At 39.5% G+C, this 18,276-nt stretch overlaps 1 protein-coding gene across 1 annotated transcript in view; it reads left to right on the top strand.

Moving 5' to 3' along the window:
• The first annotated feature begins 314 nt into the window (after window positions 1-314).
• Window positions 315-18,276, top strand: part of LOC110206692 (calpain-13) — a 79,626-nt gene continuing 61,664 nt past the window's right edge. Inside the window, 3 exon segments of the mRNA XM_078149156.1 lie at window positions 315-515; window positions 15,206-15,286; window positions 17,623-17,736. Coding sequence (XP_078005282.1) covers window positions 339-515; window positions 15,206-15,286; window positions 17,623-17,736 — 372 coding nt within the window. The 5' untranslated portion in view covers window positions 315-338.

An 18,276-nucleotide genomic window follows, 5' to 3' on the forward strand; every position in this document is an offset into this window, starting at 1 on the left:
GGGAAACTCTGAGTCCAGCCATTCATCCAAAGCTAGTATTCCCTTGGTTGAGAGAATAGAGGAAGAGGAAAGAAGGAAGCTCTAATTGAGAGAATGTGGCATCTCTGGGCAAAAGAATACAGGGATTTTGGTTATCTTGCAAAAGTATCTCAATGCCCCAGGGTACCACCTTGTTGACTGGGTTCACAATGTCCTCTTTGAATGTAGAGGACAGAGCTATATGAACATTTTCATATACATTGGAATAAGCCAGAAGAGACCATGAAAGAATAGGTGACTCACTCTTACCAGAATTCTTTCTTTCTTACCAGAGAAAGAGGTTATTCTTTGGAGAAGCCATGTTCTATAACCAGATGATGCCAAGATATTTCAACACCACAGATAGCATCATACAATTCAAAAAGCAGGACTTCACCTCCTTGAGGAATCACTGTTTAAGGAGAGGCAGGCTATTCGAAGATGCCATATTCCTGGCCAATGACAGTGCCATAGGGCAGAGACTCATGCATGAAAAAGCATTCTAAGCCCTGAGTGGAGGAGACCAAAGGTGAGTCTGAGTCATTTTGATAAGAAGATTAAGCAGGAAAGCACAAAGAAGGGTGAAGAGTCTTGAGTTCATATTACATGAGGATGACTCGAAGGAACTGGGGATATTCAGCCTACAGAGGAAAAGATTTGGGGGAATATAATAATTGACTTCAAGGATCTTAAGGGTCCTCCCATGGAAAGGGGATTAGACTTGTTCTGTTAAACCTTGGTGTGCAGAACTAGTAGTGGTGAGTAGAAGTTACAATAAGACAGATTCAGGCTGGATATATGGAAAAGCTTCCCAATTACCACAGCCATCTAAAAGGAGAATGGGATACCTTTGAAGGTACTAGGTTTCCTCTCAGTGTAGGCCAGGGGTGGGGAACCTGCAGCCTCAAGGCCACATGTGGCCCTCTAGGTCCTCAAGTGTGGCCCTTTGCCTGAATCCAAACTTCACAGAACAAATCCGGGATTTGTTGGTGTAGGCCTCTAAGTGAAGGCTAAAAGACTAGTTGTCAGGTATGTAATAGTAGTGATTCCTCTTATACCATAGAATCATAGATTTAGAACTGAAAGAGGATTAATTTTTTTTTCAAAAAGTCCTTCTTTTTGACATATGGGAAAATTGAGACAGAGGTTAAGTGACTTGACCAAAGTAATACGGTTCATCCCAAAGCTAAGTTTCACACCTCGGTTTTCTGACTCCAAATCCAGGGTTCTTTCCATTATGCCATAATATCCAGAAAGTCTCTTCAAATTCTGAGATTACATAGCTAGAAACATGGTTTTCCTAGGCCCAAGGTGGCCCCATGCAGAATTTAGTACATAGTAGTCACTAAAAATGTTTGTTGACTGACTCCCTTGAGGGTTTAGGAGGGACTATAAAATTGGTAGTACTATTCTCTGGTGAGAGAGAGATTTGTCAAAGTAGATGGGCAACCTGAGTTACATACAGAACCAAACTAGGTACCCTATAATCAAAGCACAGTTTTCACTGTCCTGAGTGGGGAGGGAGGAATTCAGCTTTCAAGTCAAAGATCTGAAACAACCAGCCCCTCTCCCTCTTTTATCCAGAGAGCTAGGTCTTTTCTATTTGAAACTTGGAACTTAAATGAGACAATATACTTTAAAAATCTCAAAACACTACATGAATCTCTGTTATTTTTATTACCACTGTATTGAGTACCAGCAAAGGAGGACCTTCCAAGGCCTGTGCTACACAAGGTCTAAGGGTCATCTCCAGGCCATTAGGAAGCATTCCAGGAGGAATTTAGTAGAGGCTATAGGGATCATGGCCAGAATCTGAAAAAGTTCAGACTCTGGAAACAAAGGACCTGGGTTTAATCTTATCTCTGTCACTTAGTATCTGTGTGACCTTGGATAAGTGTCTTAACCTCTCTTGGCTTTAGCTTCCTCATCTATGAAATTAGGGGGTTAGACTAGATGGCATCTAGCATCCATTCCATTCCAATTGTTTTTTTGAGGCAATTTTGCCATGTGGCCGTGTCTTTGGACTTGCTAAAATTAGATGCAAGTTTTTTTTTAATTTTGCAGCTCAGTTTAATACAGTAACAGTAAGTTCATAACAAAGATCCCCTGGATCTGCCTCCTAGGGGAAAAGCTAACACTGAGAACATCTCTATTTGATATGCAGAAGGGTGTGTGTATGTATATGTATGTATTTATATATGTATATATACATAAATATATGTATGTATTTATATATATACATAAATATATATGTATGTGTATATATATGCACACACATACACACATACGGTGTTCCAAGAGTCTTAACAAAGTTTTAATTATTAAAACTTTAAATTATACCAAGACTTTGGAACTTTCTGTCTCATATATATACATACATATATGATACATGTACATATATTTCTGCACATATATACACATATGTGTGTATAGATATATAAATATAGCTGTATAGATATATAAATATAGCTGTATAGCTATATTTTTCCTTGTTATTTTCAGACCTCAAGACTATTTTAGAACTCATTTTTTTCCTTCTTCTCTCACAGAGGTGCTGAGCCAGAGAGGCAAGATTGTATTTATAGCATTGAAGAGTTTATAACATTTCTATTTTGGCAGGGTTATAGAATCACTCAGTACCCAAGTAAGCCTTGGAATAGCCCTGAAATGTACTCTCCACGTAGTGGGTGGAGAAATTGATGATACCAGACAGAAGTTTTCTAGTGAGTCCAATCAAGGACCCACGCTGGAGGCAGGCTAGACATCAAAGACAGCTATGCCCATTTCTCCTCTTCAGCCACGAACTTCTTCTGTTCCTTACCCAGCAGTTGGAATCCTTTTTGGAGTCTCTGACATGCTTGTGTTTGTCCTTTTAAAAAGCATCAGGTGACACTTGCTATTTCACAGAAGTACATACCTTGAACCATCTCCTAAGAGTTCCTGGCTTCACTGCTGAGAAAATGCACAGGCTTTATATAAGAGGTGATTCTTACATTACAGCCTAGGCATTATTCCACACATTCTTCTCTTTTGTGATACCCCATGCTTTGATTTCAAACTTGATTGCTTGCTTTTGCTACAGTCATAGCAACAGAAAGTTAAAAGGAATCTTTGAGAGTATACAATCCCTCCTCTTTATAAATAAGCAAACTGAGGGCAAGACAGAAGAAAGGACTTGGCCAAGGTCACATGGCTAGTTAGTGCCAGATCTGTGATTTAACCCCAAGTCTCTAGTACTCTTTCCCCTAACCACCGCGGGGATCTGAGATATTCCGCTGTGGTATCCTACCAATATTTCACAGGTTGAATATAAACTTCTCATTCTTCTGAAGCTAGATCACTTTCTGATTTCTCATGTTTAGGATCACAGGTTTAGAGATGTTTACTAGCTGTGTGACCCTGGGCAAGTCACTTAATCCTGATTGCCTCAAAAAAAAAAAAGACTATAAATCTGTCTTTGGACTCTTACTAACTGGGTGAAACTGGGCAAGTCATTTAACCTCAATTGCCTCAAAAAAAAAAACAATTGGAATGGAACGGATGCTAGATGCCATCTAGTCTAACCCCCTAATTTCATAGATGAGGAAGCTAAAGCCAAGAGAGGTTAAGACACTTATCCAAGGTCACACAGATACTAAGTGACAGAGATAAGATTAAACCCAGGTCCTTTGTTTCCAGAGTCTGAACTTTTTCAGATTCTGGCCATGATCCCTATAGCCTCTACTAAATTCCTCCTGGAATGCTTCCTAATGGCCTGGAGATGACCCTTAGACCTTGTGTAGCACAGGCCTTGGAAGGTCCTCCTTTGCTGGTACTCAATACAGTGGTAATAAAAATAACAGAGATTCATGTAGTGTTTTGAGATTTTTAAAGTATATTGTCTCATTTAAGTTCCACAACAACCCTGTTAGGTAGATATACAGATGTTACTGTCTCCATTATATAGATGTGGAAAATCAAGCCAAAAAAGTTTAAATGACTCTTTCATGGTCATAGTGTCCAAGGTGGGATTTTAATACAGGTTTCTGCTGACTCCAAGATCGCCATCATTACTCTATACTATACTGTCTGGGAATGGATTATATGTCCATTATCAAAAGATTAACATGAATAGGTTGATTGATCACCAATAAAATATAATCCAAAAAAAGTATTCATTAACCTTCTACTCAGCAAGTCAAATCAACAAGCATTATTCATTAAGTGTTTACTATGTGTTAGGTCCCTAAGTGCTCTAGGCCATAGGAACACAAATGTAGCTTAAAATAGCCCTTCCCTCAAAGTACTTGTTTTATGATGAGCATGCCCTGACCCACCTTCTCAGAGCCAGCCCCTGCTCTCTTCCCTTCTGGGTTCTAGGGGCATTCTGAGGGGGTGGAAAGTCTCTTCTCTAATGCAATTGGCTCAAGCCTCCACTGGCTTTGCTCCCCCCCACTGTTAGCTTCCAGTGAGTGACTAATGCTAGTTCCATTTAACCACTTAATGTCAATTAGCTTTTAAAAAGGGATATTTACTCACACCTCAAAACATCATTGCTTGGCTGCAAAATGCTACATGAACTCAACTTCCAGATTCCTGTGTGGTGGGATTCTGGGACGTTGGGAAGCTAGGAGGCCTCAATGCTCAGATTCCCAGGGACTCGCTGTCTTGATATTTTGAAACTCACAATAAGCATTTACTTAGTACCTACTGTGTACCAAGTGTGTATGTGTGTGTGAGTATATAAACACATATACACATATATGTGTGTGTGTGTGTGTATATATATATATATATATAATTTCTAGACCCATTCTCTCTCTCTCTCTCCTCTCTTTCACACTCTCTCTCTCTCTCACACTCACACACATGCACACACACACACACACACACACACACACACACACACACATACACACACAAGAATATGGTTATTTTCCAAAGCTCAGTCCTTAGCCTTCTTCCCTTTTTGCTCTTACTTCTCCACTCAGTTTCTTCAGGCATGGTCTGTTTACCATGTACTAGTTAGTAGGCCGACCGGTGATGGCAATTCACGGGGAAGGACAAGGGGATGCCGAGCTTATGTAGTCTGTGGCTGCTACAACTACCAGATAACCCTTCAGTCGAGCTGTCAAGGCTAACTCTGCCCAAGCCTGTGCTCCCTGGCTCAAGGAGCTGCCCCTGCCTCTCCTGTCATTCTATAACCCTGTCACTAGCTTCCACTAGTTAATCTTCCCTGCTTGAAGAGACCAAGCTACATAAGGCCTGGTGGGAGACATCAGTGGGCTTCCTTGAATTCTACTATTTTGCCCCTCCCATAATCCTTCATTCTTCCCCTGTAAGACTATCCCTGAAGATCTACTTCCTTTGACCCTGGAAGATATCTATATCTACAGATGTATATAGATGTAACTATAGATACATGTACATGTAGAACTAATTTTTTATATTATGTACACATGCTAATTTTGCAAGCTTCAAGGAGACAAGTGAATTTGTGCTGAAATCAGTTATGGCTTCCCAAACCACCCAACCCATCTCTCCATCTGCCTACCAATGATAGCACCCCTCTATACCAGATCTGTATTTCCAGAATGCTTTCACTTAATCCTTTGGGTGGGTAAATCCACTACTCTCTTGAATTTCTTTGCCGACCTGGGGCCAAGCCTTCTTGATTAGTGAGTTCAAATGAGTGAATTCAAACTAGCCCCCTTAGACTACAACATCCAGCTGGCCAAACACCCTGCTTTAACTTCACATGCCATCTCCAAACCATTTTGTCATCAATCTGCCTGATGCCACCTCTCCACCTTGCACCTTTTGTTCTGGGTATGATAATCAAATTAACATTAGCCTTAGCATTCTTAAAAGGCCACATCAGTTTGTTGCCTTGTACATCATTATTTCATCTCTGTGACTCCCCAGAGAAAAACTGCCTTCTCTGCTCACTATTCCCCTCTTTGTGTTGTCTCCCCCTAGTAGAATGTAAGGGTCATGAGAACAAAGGCTGTCTCTCTTTTTGTTTTTCTATTGCCTGATATGTACTAAATTCTTAATAAATTAAAAAATTCATTCATTCAAATATGTATGAATATAAAATAATAAACAAATATAAGGCATTAGGTAACTCATTAAACTTGGAGAAACTTAATTTTCCCATTTATTCAAGAAAAAGAACCTACCATTTTCCTTTTTGCTACACATGGTTGTAGAGATATTTTAAAGTAATGGTTCCACATTTATATGGCATCTTACAGTTTACAAAGCATTTTATATAAGTCATCTCATTCGATGCCCACACACTTCTGTGAGATAGGCAGTTTTGTTATCATTTATGCTGTTATTAATCATAATTACAGGCAATGTATAACAATGTTGCTTGGTAGGAATTATTGTCGTTATTGTTCTACTTGTTATTATTAACATTAATAGAGACAACATTTTTATCACAGCTATAACTAAGAATATTTGAGCCTGGGGCAGGTAAACACCATAAATTATACCTGGGGCAAACCTGAATGGAGTAAAGGAGCATAGGATGAGTCTGGATTAAAAGGGGAAGTGGCATATGATACCTTCCTTGTTTGATTAATTATTTTTGCTAACTGTACAAAGCTCTACTCTTTTTGTGCTGTTAACTGACTATAAGATCCAATAGATTATGAGATCTTTGAAGACAGAAATTATTTCTGCCCTTCTGTTGTATCCTAAGTGCTTAACACCGTGCTTGGCCCTTGGTTTGTACTTAATAAATTCCCTGTTGACCAAAACTGATGCCAACACCTCCTAAATTTGGCACCTTAGGGCAAATACTTGGTTACCATGTTCTAGTTTAACTCTGATTTTTTATGGAGGGGAAAGGGGAGATAGAATGCAAGACCTACGATTTTACTAGTATGGGAACTGTGGCACTGTAGCAATGAAAACTGGCAACTGGTCAGAAACTTATATTCTTACAAAATTGCCTGGGGGCATTGGCACGTTAAATCATTTGCCCAGAATCACATAGCTGATATGTATGAGAGATGGAATTTGAACACAGGTCTTATGATTCCAAGGAAGGTTTTCTATCCACTATGCCACATTACTTCTAATGGTTCTGATTATTATTCCTATTTTATAGATAGTAATACTGAAGCTCAAGGAGATTAAGTGATTTATCTGTTTAGCAAGTTTCTAAGATGGAATTTGAATTTGGTCTCGGTATAGGCAGTTCAATCAATCAGTAAGCATTTATTAAGCACTTCTCACATGCCAAAGCACTGGGGATACAAAGATGAGTTGGGTGTCTGTCATACCCATAGGCAATGGGGTGCACTTGGTCATTTCCTAGGGCATCTTTGAGCCCTGGATTTTTATGCCCATAAATTGACAGGTACCTGACACATTACAGGCTCCCAGGGCTATAAGAAGTTGTCAGCCTCAAGAATGGGGAGTGTCTGACTTGAAGTTTAGACTCTCTCTTGGGCCAGGCTGTCAGATGTCAGACATCTGCTTGGAAAGAGAGTTATAAAAGCCAAAAGCAGGTCTTAATGAGATGATTGCTCTTGGGCACTGGGTACTGTCTGTTTACATAGGAGTGCTCCTTTGTTTCTCTCCGCCTGCCTTGGGAAACAGAGTTGTTTACTAAGGGTTGACAGGTTTTATAAGATTGTGACTCCCAGCTTTGTTGGTGGCTCAGCAAATGAAGTCATTTCTGTTTTTCAGTTCACCTCTCAGGGGAATTTTCCATCAACATGAGAAAAAAAATTACGCAGGAATAATTACCAAGTTATGCAAAGTTATTCCAATAGAAAATAGGTATCATGTGGGGTAAGACTGATTCATGGGGAAGCTGCTAAGGGCAGTTTCCCCTGGTAGAGAGTAAATTCCAGGAAACCCAGCTTTGGGAAGTCAAAACTTTTTTGAGTGGGGTGGGGAAGGGAACAAGCATTTGTTAAGAGCCTGCTATGTGATAAGCACTTAACAAATATTATCTTATTTGATCCTCACAACAATGCTGGGAAGAAAGTGATACTAATATCCCCATTTTATAATTGGGGAAACTGAGGTAGAGAGTGGTTAAGTGACTTGCCTAGTGTCACACAGCTAGTAAGTGTCTGAGGCTAGATTTGAACTCAGGTCTCCCTGACTCCAGACCCAGCACTCTATCCACTGCACCACCTACCTTCCTCTAATTAATATTAATATTAGCTAGTGAGGTAAGGTAAAGAGAGGAGAGATTTGAAGATCTCCATTAACCTTAGAGAAGGATGTAGGCATAAGACCCTACCCTTAATCACCTGTAGGAGGTAACCCAGAAATAGAGATAGATTCCAGGGACTCAGGATTTGTTTAATGTGAGAAGCTCATTTTGGAAAAGCAATGTGGATTAGTGGATAGTATTTGTTGTTGTTCAGTCATATCAGTCGTGTCTGACTCCTCATGACCCCATTTGGGGTTTTCTTGGCAAAGATACTGGAGTACTTTGCTATTTCCTTCTCCAGCTCATCTTACAGATGAGTAACTAAAGCAAACAGGGTTAAATGACTTGCCCAGGGTCACGCAGCTAATGCCTAAAAATGATTTAAAATGTCTATCCCCAATAGTGATGCCCCATTAAGTCCTCCTCTGATGCCTATCATGGCATTGCAGTATCCATGAGCTCTCAAAGGCCATGCCAGCTGAGCATAAGCTCCAGCAGGTTCTCCCAAGTTAAAAAGTTCCTGGAATGGTTGTAATATCATATTCTGAAGACCGGCCTGGTTAAGTAAAGAAAAACTCAACACCTGAGATGAACACGTCCAGTAGGCTTGCCAGTGGCTAATTAATTCTTTTGCTGTAGAAACCCATGAAATAAAATATGACATAATAAAGTAATATTAAATATAAATATTAAATGACATTAAACATTAAAAGAAAACAAAAATGACATAAAACAGTCATTTGTCCTGGGTATCACTCTTTGGCATATGTAGTGACAGTGGCAGAGAGACAGGAAAGGAGATAGAGGATGCTAAAACTAGGCTCCATAAAAGTTTACTTAGTTCTTGGTACTCTAAACGTGAGATCTTTTTCCACTGACCCAGGAATGGACGTACTGACCTGAATCATATTAATCTTGACATTCCTGATATAAATGGAATCAGAAAAGAGGTCACTAGAGAAATGAATGACCAGAAAGAAACAAAAAGATCTTTTGAAGTATTGATCATATAGCTGTTAAAACTGCTAGTTAAAAAAAAAAGAAAAAGAAAAAGAAAAGAAAAATTTCTTGAAGAGTAATATCCCTTTTACTCTTCTAATCCCTGGCTTCTCCTATCACACTCACAGAGTAAAACGGAATTGTGGTTGATTTCTAGCCCAGCCAGGGGACCAGCAGAAGAGACAAATAAAGGTCATAGAATTATGGAATCTCAGAGTTGGAAGGAACCTCAAAGGCTAACAAGTAGCTGAAGAATGTGCTCTCGAGAACATGTCCGAGAGGTCTTGCAGCCTTAGAACATTTCTAAGGAAGGCAAAATGCTCTACAAATGTCAGCTGTTATGGTCTGCTGTAGGATGAATAAGGCTGGCAAAGGCAAAAACTGCATGTACACAAATCTAAGATTTTCTTTGCCTCAGTACTCCCTCCTCTGCTCTCTTGAGGGGGATCATGAGAATCGTGAGCATATTTTCCAAAGTGAGAACTGGGACATCTAGTCTGACTCGAGATTATTTTGATAATTGGTAGACAGAGCAAAATGTTGAAAATCAAGACTGTCCCAGAAAACCTATGACTGAATGGTCATGTAACTACATGGTTCCTGATGATAGGGAGGGTAGAAAGGAAGAAATAAGTCTAGATCAAGTCAACAGAGAAAGAAGTAAAAGAAAGTAGGAGTCAGAGAAGAGGATAAAAAGTTGGGGACTAAATAAAAAGACAAGGATGGGAAGAAATAGTTATGTTGCTTTTGCATATATCCCAGGCACTTTAAATCCTGCCCCTCCTTGTTTGCTTTGTATTATTTTGTTCAATGATCTCATAAACTTTCATGGGTTCAATTATCAACCCTATGCAGATGATTCTCAGATAGATAGATAGATAGATAGATAGATAGATAGATAGATAGATAGATGACAGACAAATAGATATAGATAGATGTGTAATATATACACACATAGATGTGTACACACATATATACATACATACATACACACACACACATATATACGTGTGTGTCTATATAACTAGATAAAACTAGATGGCCACTGAGGTACCCTCTGGCTCTGACATTCCATGAGTCTATGAAATACATCTGAAGGTCATGTCTATTCAAATTAATTCAATTTAACAAGCATTTATTAAGCACTTGCACTAAGGTGTAAGTACTCTACTAAGCACTGAGCATACCAGGATAAAAAACAATACCAGGAAAAGGGCAATCAAATCGGCAATCAAATCTGCCCTTAAAGTACTTGTATTCCAACAAGAAATATATGTACACAAGAGTGTTTGTAAAATACATACATACATATGCATCTCCAACTGCTCTTTGAACATCTTGATCTAGATGCCCCATAGTCATCTTAAACTCAACATGTCCAAAACAGAACTCATCATCTTTCTCTCCAAACCCTTCACTCTTTCAAATTTCACTCATTTAATGATTCCCTATTGCCTACAGGAATAAAATGCAATAGTCATTTAAATCCTTCCACAGTCTGACTCCCACTTATAATTCTTCTTCACATATTCTCTGTTCTAGGTAAACTGACCCACTAGCTGTTCATTGTGCATGACATTCTATTGAAGTCTCCATGCCTTTGCATGAGTGGTCATTCAGGTCTAGAATGCATTCTCTTCTCATTTCCTCTTTGTGGGACCTCCTGGCTTCCTTCCAAGCACCGCTAAGACGCCGCCTCTTGCAGGACACTTTTCCTGATGCCCATAGTTGCCAGCATTGTCTCTCTCTTCTATTTTTTAAAAATCACTTTGTTTTATTTTTTTTTTTATAAACCCTCTTATCATCCATGTATCCCTCATTGGAATATAAGTTCTGCGATGACAGGGAAGACTTGGATTTTTATCTTGCCATCTCCAGAGCCTAGCCTAGCACTTTGCGCACAGAAAGTTCTTAAAAAATATCTATTAAATTAAATTAACTTGAATAGACATGGCCTTCACATGTATGTCATAGAGTCATGGAATATCAGAACTGGAGGGGACCTCAGTGACCATGATCTAACTCATACCTACAAGAATCCTCTCTACGTACTCAATATGTAGTTGGTCAACTATTCTTTGGAGAACTGCAATGAGAGGGAACCCACTACCTCTCAAGGCATCCCATTTACTTCAGGATAACTCTTATTATTAGGCATTTTTTTCCTCCTGATCTCAGGCCTCAATTTGTATTTTTGTACCTTCTACCCAATGCTCCCATTTCTGCCCTCTGGGGCCAAGCAGATCAAGTCTAATCCCTCTTTCACAGGACAGGTCTCCCCAATATTTGAAGACAGGTACTTCTGAATCTAATCTTTTCCAAATTAAACATCTCTAGTTCCTGCAGCTGATTATATGACATGGATCTTAAAGCCTTTCATGAAAGTGGCCTCCTTTCTCTGGGCATTTCCATGTGTGTCATGTCTTTCCTAAAATGTAGTGCTCAGAACTGAATGCAACTTCATAAATGGGGTCTGACCAGGGTGAAGCACAATAAGACTATCATTTTCCTTGTTCATGGAAGCTATATCTCTCTTCCCTTTCTGGATCATTGCCTTGTCATGGCAGAAGGGCTTGCATAGCTCAATGAACTATGAGCTATGCCATGAAGGGTTACCCCAAGCTACCACAAAAGGTGATCTACTAGAGAAGGAAGTGGCAAACCACTCCGGTATCCTTGCTAAGAAAACCCCACAGAGAGTCAAGAAGAGTTGGGGTCCACTGAAGGTCTAAACAACAACATCAACACATACTTCTCTTAACACAGCCCAAAATTATTGCAACATTTTAATCTACCATGTCACATTGTTGATTCATGTGAAGTTGAAGTCCACTGAAACCTCTAGATCTTCTCAGGGAAAAATTATTTTATAGCCAAACCCCTGCTATCTTGTAATTGTGAGATTGATGTTTCGGAATTCAAATGCACAACTGTGTGTTTATCACTATTAAATTTCATCTCATAATATTCAACCCAATGTTCTAGCTTGTCAAGATTTATTGGATGCTACCCCTAGAATACAGTGAGTTATTTATCTGTCCCAAGATTACATTACCTAAAAATATGCTAAGGATGCTGCCTAAGCCTTTATCTGAGTTACTGATAAAAATGTTAAATAATACCAGTCCGCTGAAAACCTCCTAGGAGTATGGCATGCAACCATTAATGACTTCACTTTCTATCTCAGCATTTAATCTGTCTTCAATTCTAGTATTATTATCTAAGTTGATATCTCTTCATCAAAGAACAGCATGAAAGGCTACCGAACACTTTGCTAAAACCCTGGTAAAACATATTTATAGCATGTTTCTATTCTACCAGTCTTAGTAACCCTGTCAAAGAAGGAAGTAGAGTTAACTTAGTGTGATTGTGATCACTGTTGCCTTTTCCAGATAGTCAGCAATCTTCTCTTTAATAACGCAGACTAAAATTTTGCTAGGAATAACAATCAAGCTCCCTGATCTATAGAGTTTAAGTTCTATTCTCTTCCCTTTTTAAGAAAATTGGAACATTTGTCCCAGTCCTTTTAAAATACTATTTCCTCTTTTGAGGTGATTTGACTGAACCACTTTGAGGTCAGTAGAATGTAAGCCCCATGAGAACAGGAACAGCTTTAGTTTTATCTTTGTATTCCCAGATTCTACAACAGTGTCTTGCTTATAGTAGGAACTTAATAAATGTTTATCTAATTTAATTGAATTCAATTAGGGAAAGTAGTATTCTGACTGGGTCACATAAAATGAAGTATAATTTCTATGTCAGAAAATGTCCCTAGATGGGCCATTTTAATTTACAGAGAATACTTCTGAATCAATCTCCACTAAGGGGTCATTAACTGAGGAATAATTTGATGTTAATTTGCACATTTAACAGAATAATGACATTTGATTTGGAGTGAGTGACCTACTAGGCCAGTGTAAGGGTTGTGTCTCATTGCTTACATAGATTATGTGTTCACATGGATCTGTCTAGATGTGGCTCAAAAGGAGGCATGAAGAGATATTTTCAGAGTTTCTTCCACCTATCCAGGGGTGTACTGGTAAATGTTTAACAACCAGCTCTCAAAAAGAAATGCAGGGTGTGTGTGTGTGTGTGTGTGTGTGTGTGTGTGTGTGTGAGCAATTGGGGTTAAGTGATTTGCCCAGGGTCACACAGCTAGTAAGTGTTTGAGGCCAGATTTGAACTCAGGTCCTCCTGACTCCATGGCTTGTGTTCTATAGGATATACTTTTAAGTTTATCTGTATTGTTAACATTTTCTCCGTCACTTTAAGTCAAGACAATCAACAAAAGAGCAAATCAAGTCCTGATTTATAACATTTGCTGATTTCCAAGGTGTAAATACTCACATTGACATTTTAGCAATAATTCTTTGAGAGTCAATACACGTTTGTTACAGTACCCTGTATTCACTCTTCTTGAAGGGAGACTTTGTTTCCTGCTAGAAGGGGAAACAAGAGATTGGTACCAAGCATTGGCCACTCTGCTCTTCTCAGTACTAGGATAAAATTAAATCTATCTGCCGTCTAGATGTTGTTAGTCTAGGGGGTATAATTTTTAGTTTTGAGCTGCAATCCTGATTGTTTTCCATAACAGGGAAGGAATACCCCCCAAGCTATATAGCTGAGGCTTAACTTGTCCCCAAATGCTGTTCCACAAAGATAATATGTAGTGGATAACAAATAAACCCATTTATCCAGGGTGAAAGGGGGCAGAAATCAGAGAAAATATACAGATGAGAGTATACTAGGCAATATATACACTAAATGAACTGCCTTACCAGGAGTGAGATAGCTCAGGTCAGCTGACAGAGAGTCCAAGATCTCACCCCAGGGGAAATGCCCTCGAATCTCTAGCACAGTAAGCTGGGGATAGTGACATGATTATTCTATCTCTTGGCTTCTTCCCAGAATCCTTCTGTTCCTTTAGGAACCTCCCCCTAAAGAAAGTCATAAACTATGTGTCCTTGAAGCCAGAAGTCAGAAGGCAAGGATCTCTCCTATCCTAAGCTCTTGCCACCTTCCCTTACAGGCAAGGAACACTGTACAACTAATCTCCACCAATGAGAAGAGTCTCATGCAAAAGGCCTTTGAATCCTGGGTTACACAAGTATTTAAAATATAAAATCTCTATGTTTCTGAAATCTCCTCTCCTTTTAGATCAGAAGGTCATTGAAAGCAGGCCAGGAAAGTCAGTAAGCATTTCTTAGGTGTCTGTTACGTACCTAACGCTGTGCAAAGCACTGGGGACACAGGTTAAGGAAAAAAAGAAAGATAAACCCTGCCCTCAATGAGCTTACATACTAATCAAGGAAGAAAACACATGAAAGAGAGCTGAAAAGGAATTGGGCGGAAAGGAGCTGGCAATGGAGGTGGAAACTAACATGGTGTCAGAATCAAGAAAGTGATCAGTAGAATTGGGAGGGGAATGAAGGCTGGTCAGCTTGGGCCCTCCCCCAAAATGGAAGTCCCAGGAAGACCTCCCCAATGGGAGAAGGTGGTCACATGGAAGAGGATAGTATAATTCTTCATGTTCGTATATCCAGTACCTTTCACAGTGCTTCATCCATGGTAGGCCTTAATAATTGTTGAATTTGAATGTCTTATTCCTATTAATTTTCATAAATTTTTTTCTAATAAATGTCATTTAGTTTGCATTACATTTGCTCAGTTTTTGTTATCTATAAAAAGCAGCTATTTTGTTTATATGCTACTGCATAAAAAAGCAGATTCTTTGTGTTTCTGGCAAGTCTGAGCCAGTCTGCTCAGTAATTGCTGCTAACTAACTGACTTTTGTTAGAGCTCTTTTTGTATCCCTAGTCCTTAGCATAGTGCCTAGAACATAGTAGGCACTTAAAAAATGTTTGACTCATTGATTAAAGGCAAAATCTTAGGACTAAGCTAAAAGTTTTTAAATGCATTTTTAAACACCTAGTTAAGAATAACCTTAGATCCTCAAAAACATCTCACCAGGTCATAATGGTAGGAAAGCATCATGGTCGTGATTTTTCTTTTTCTCTCTCTAAGGAATTATCAGGGACCGATTCCCCTCACTTCATTCTGGATGGTATCAGCAATTTTGATATTCAACAAGGACTAGCAGGTAAGATCATGGCATTTTCCTTCCCAGGTAGGGAGTCTGAAGCCATAGCCACACAACCTAGACCCACCAATGAGGATGGATTGGTGGGGTTTTCTTCCCAAACCAACACCCTGACTAGAGTATCCCAACCTGCAATGTTAGACGTGAAAGTGACTCAAGAGAGTAAAGGATCATTAGGAACAAAGATTTCAAGCCAGAAGACACTTGAGATAATTTAGGCCGAAGCTTGCCCTCCAGAAATGAGTGCTCCAGATTTAACTATTGACTTTTATAGCGCTAAAGCTTTTCCCAACCTGGCCCATTCTTACCTTTCTAGCCTTCTTATACTTTACTCCCCTCCACATACCACGATCCAGCTATGCTGGCCTTCTTGCTATGCCTTGAGCACAACAATGGACCTCTGATCTCTGTGTCTTTGCACTGATTTTTATGTCTTCCATTTTCAGGATGTTCTCTCTCCTCTTTGTTTCTTCCCTGGATTCCCTCAAGTCTTGGCTTCAATCTCACCCTTCTTCAGGGAGCCTTTTTTCATCATCCCAGATGCTCATGCCTTTCCCCCGAGGCTGCTTTCCATCTACTCTATACATCTTATGTGCACAAGTTATTGATATGTTGTCTTCCCCCACTAAAATGTACAATCCCTGAAGGCAGGGTCTTTCTTTGTATCCTCAGAGCTTCCCTTTTTTGATAGCTTCCATTGCTGGGGAGTATTTCCTGACATCATGGGCTCAAATGCACATGAGTAGTGAGTGAAAAAGCCTCTTTGCCCAGCATTGAATCTCTTTTTCAGACAACAACTCTTCAGATACTTAAAGACAGCTATCATGTTTTTCCTCAGTCTTCTTTCCTCCAGAATAGACATCCTAAAATTTCTCAACTGATCTTCATAGGACCTTTTACCACCCTAGGTACCTTCCTCTCGATGTTCACCAGCTTATCAATGTTCTTCATAATTGATACACTTAGAACTGAGCACAACACTTCAGATATGCTCTGACCAGGGTAGAGTTCAGTGTGACTATATTTTTGCACATATCCAATAAAAGACTTTGTTTTGCTTGACTACATGTATTTGTTATAAGGATTTTCCTTTTCTTTTTTCAAGGAAGGGGGATATTAGGAGGAAGATAAAATGAATTTTTGTTCATTAAAAAATTAGTTTTAAAAAGGTCTTTTGGAAATGGAAGTTCACACAATGGCAGTTCTTTTACACTACTAAAATCCTAGATCACTTGCATAGCTAGATGTTAAGAAGAATTTGTAGAGGGGGAATTTAGACAATGTGGAAACAAAGGGCATCAATAAAAATGTATTAAAGGAAAAAATTAGGAGCATAAGTTGATCCTTGGGAAGAGCAGACCTAGGAAAAACACCAAATGGGGAGTCGCATGGGGAGTGGAGTGTCAGAGAAGCTAGTGTCCCTAGAATTATAGCAGTTTTGTAAAAGAGGGATCAGAGTGTCTCAAAAGACCAATATTAAGTACTTTCCAATGGCAGAAGAGGATACAGCTTTGTATTTTACATGGTTCTGAAATTCACTACAGAGTAGGCACTTACTATTTTTTATTGATTGATACCACCAAAGGTTCATCTGCATTTTAAACTAATGCAATAAATAGAGGTCCTTTGGGCTATGACAGATATTTCCACTCTCTGGAAATGATACGACCCTCTTAAGCCTTCTTGGGGGCTGAATCTGCCCAACTATCACCCTTTTGTCTGTTTCTCCTAGACATGGACAATAAAAACCCATCCCAAAATTCATCTGGGCATACAGTCAGAAAGGAAATAAAGGATCATGAATCGTGTGTGTTGAGAGAAGCAGTGTGCTGTAACAGATGGAGTAGTCCACTAGGAAGAGCACTGGATTTGTAGTCAGAACACTTCGGTTTCAATTCTGGTCCTGCCACATACTACCTACATGGCCTTGGGCAACTCAATAACCTTTCTGAGCTCCCATTTCCTTGTCTGTAAACTGAGGGAATTGGAGGAGATGATCTCTAAAGTCCTTCCTAGCTTAAGGTCCTATAATTCTGGGAGAAAGTAATGAAAAATGCATGGTGTAGAGTTCCTATGACACAGTGTTGCTTCAGTTGGAACAGTATGGGGAGAGACTTCCTGGTCAATGAAGCTGTTCAAAAGTGGAATGGGCTTTTTAAGAAATGATGAGGTCCCCATCATCACTGGGAACCCTCTGAAAGAGCCTGGACGGTTACTTATTGGGGATGTTCTCAAGGGAGTTCATGGTCGGGTACAGGTTGGAGTAGGTGACCTCAGAGGCACCTTCTAACCCTTGAGATTAGATTTGATAAATAATGTTTTTTGTCTTTTGACATGTGACTGCTGGTTTCTAGCAGCACCAGGCTCTTTAACCCACAAACACGAACTTCTGACAAAGATCATACCAATAAGCCAACGCTTCACACAAGGATATGCAGGGATTTTCCATTTCCAGGTATGTATATCCTTCTACTTGTCTTACAGGAAGGTCATTGGAAAAAGAGCAGAGGGTTTAAAGGTATCCATGATGTGATACAGCATGAGAGCTAGGTGGCACAGCAGATAGAGTGTTTGACTTAGAGTCAGGAAAAACTGAGTTTTGAATGACACTTCTTCAGAAGTAGAAGGTATGCCTTTCCTGAAGCTCTTCAGACAAAGATAAATCCTGATGAACCTATGTTGGGTATGTAGTAGTCAGTCAGTTAGTCAATCAGCATTTATTAAGCACTGTGCCTTAAAAAGATTAAAGATACAAGGCAGGGGAAAAAGCAGGATCTAGGATGGAGTAGACTAGGTAACTTCATGGAACCCTTCCACCACTGAAATGCAGTCATCTTGTGAAGCCATTTTCCCCCCCCCCGAGCCTCAGTTTCCTCATTTGTGAAGTGAGTTGGTTGGACCTGGAGGATCTCTGAGGTCCCTTCTAGGTATAAATCTCACGATCCAAATCTATAAGCACTAATAAATACTGTTGATTGATTGATTATTAGGGGGA

Source organism: Phascolarctos cinereus, unplaced genomic scaffold (genome assembly GCF_003287225.1).
Source record: "Phascolarctos cinereus isolate Bilbo 61053 unplaced genomic scaffold, phaCin_HiC Scaffold_2;HRSCAF=192, whole genome shotgun sequence".
Lineage (NCBI taxonomy): Eukaryota > Metazoa > Chordata > Mammalia > Diprotodontia > Phascolarctidae > Phascolarctos > Phascolarctos cinereus.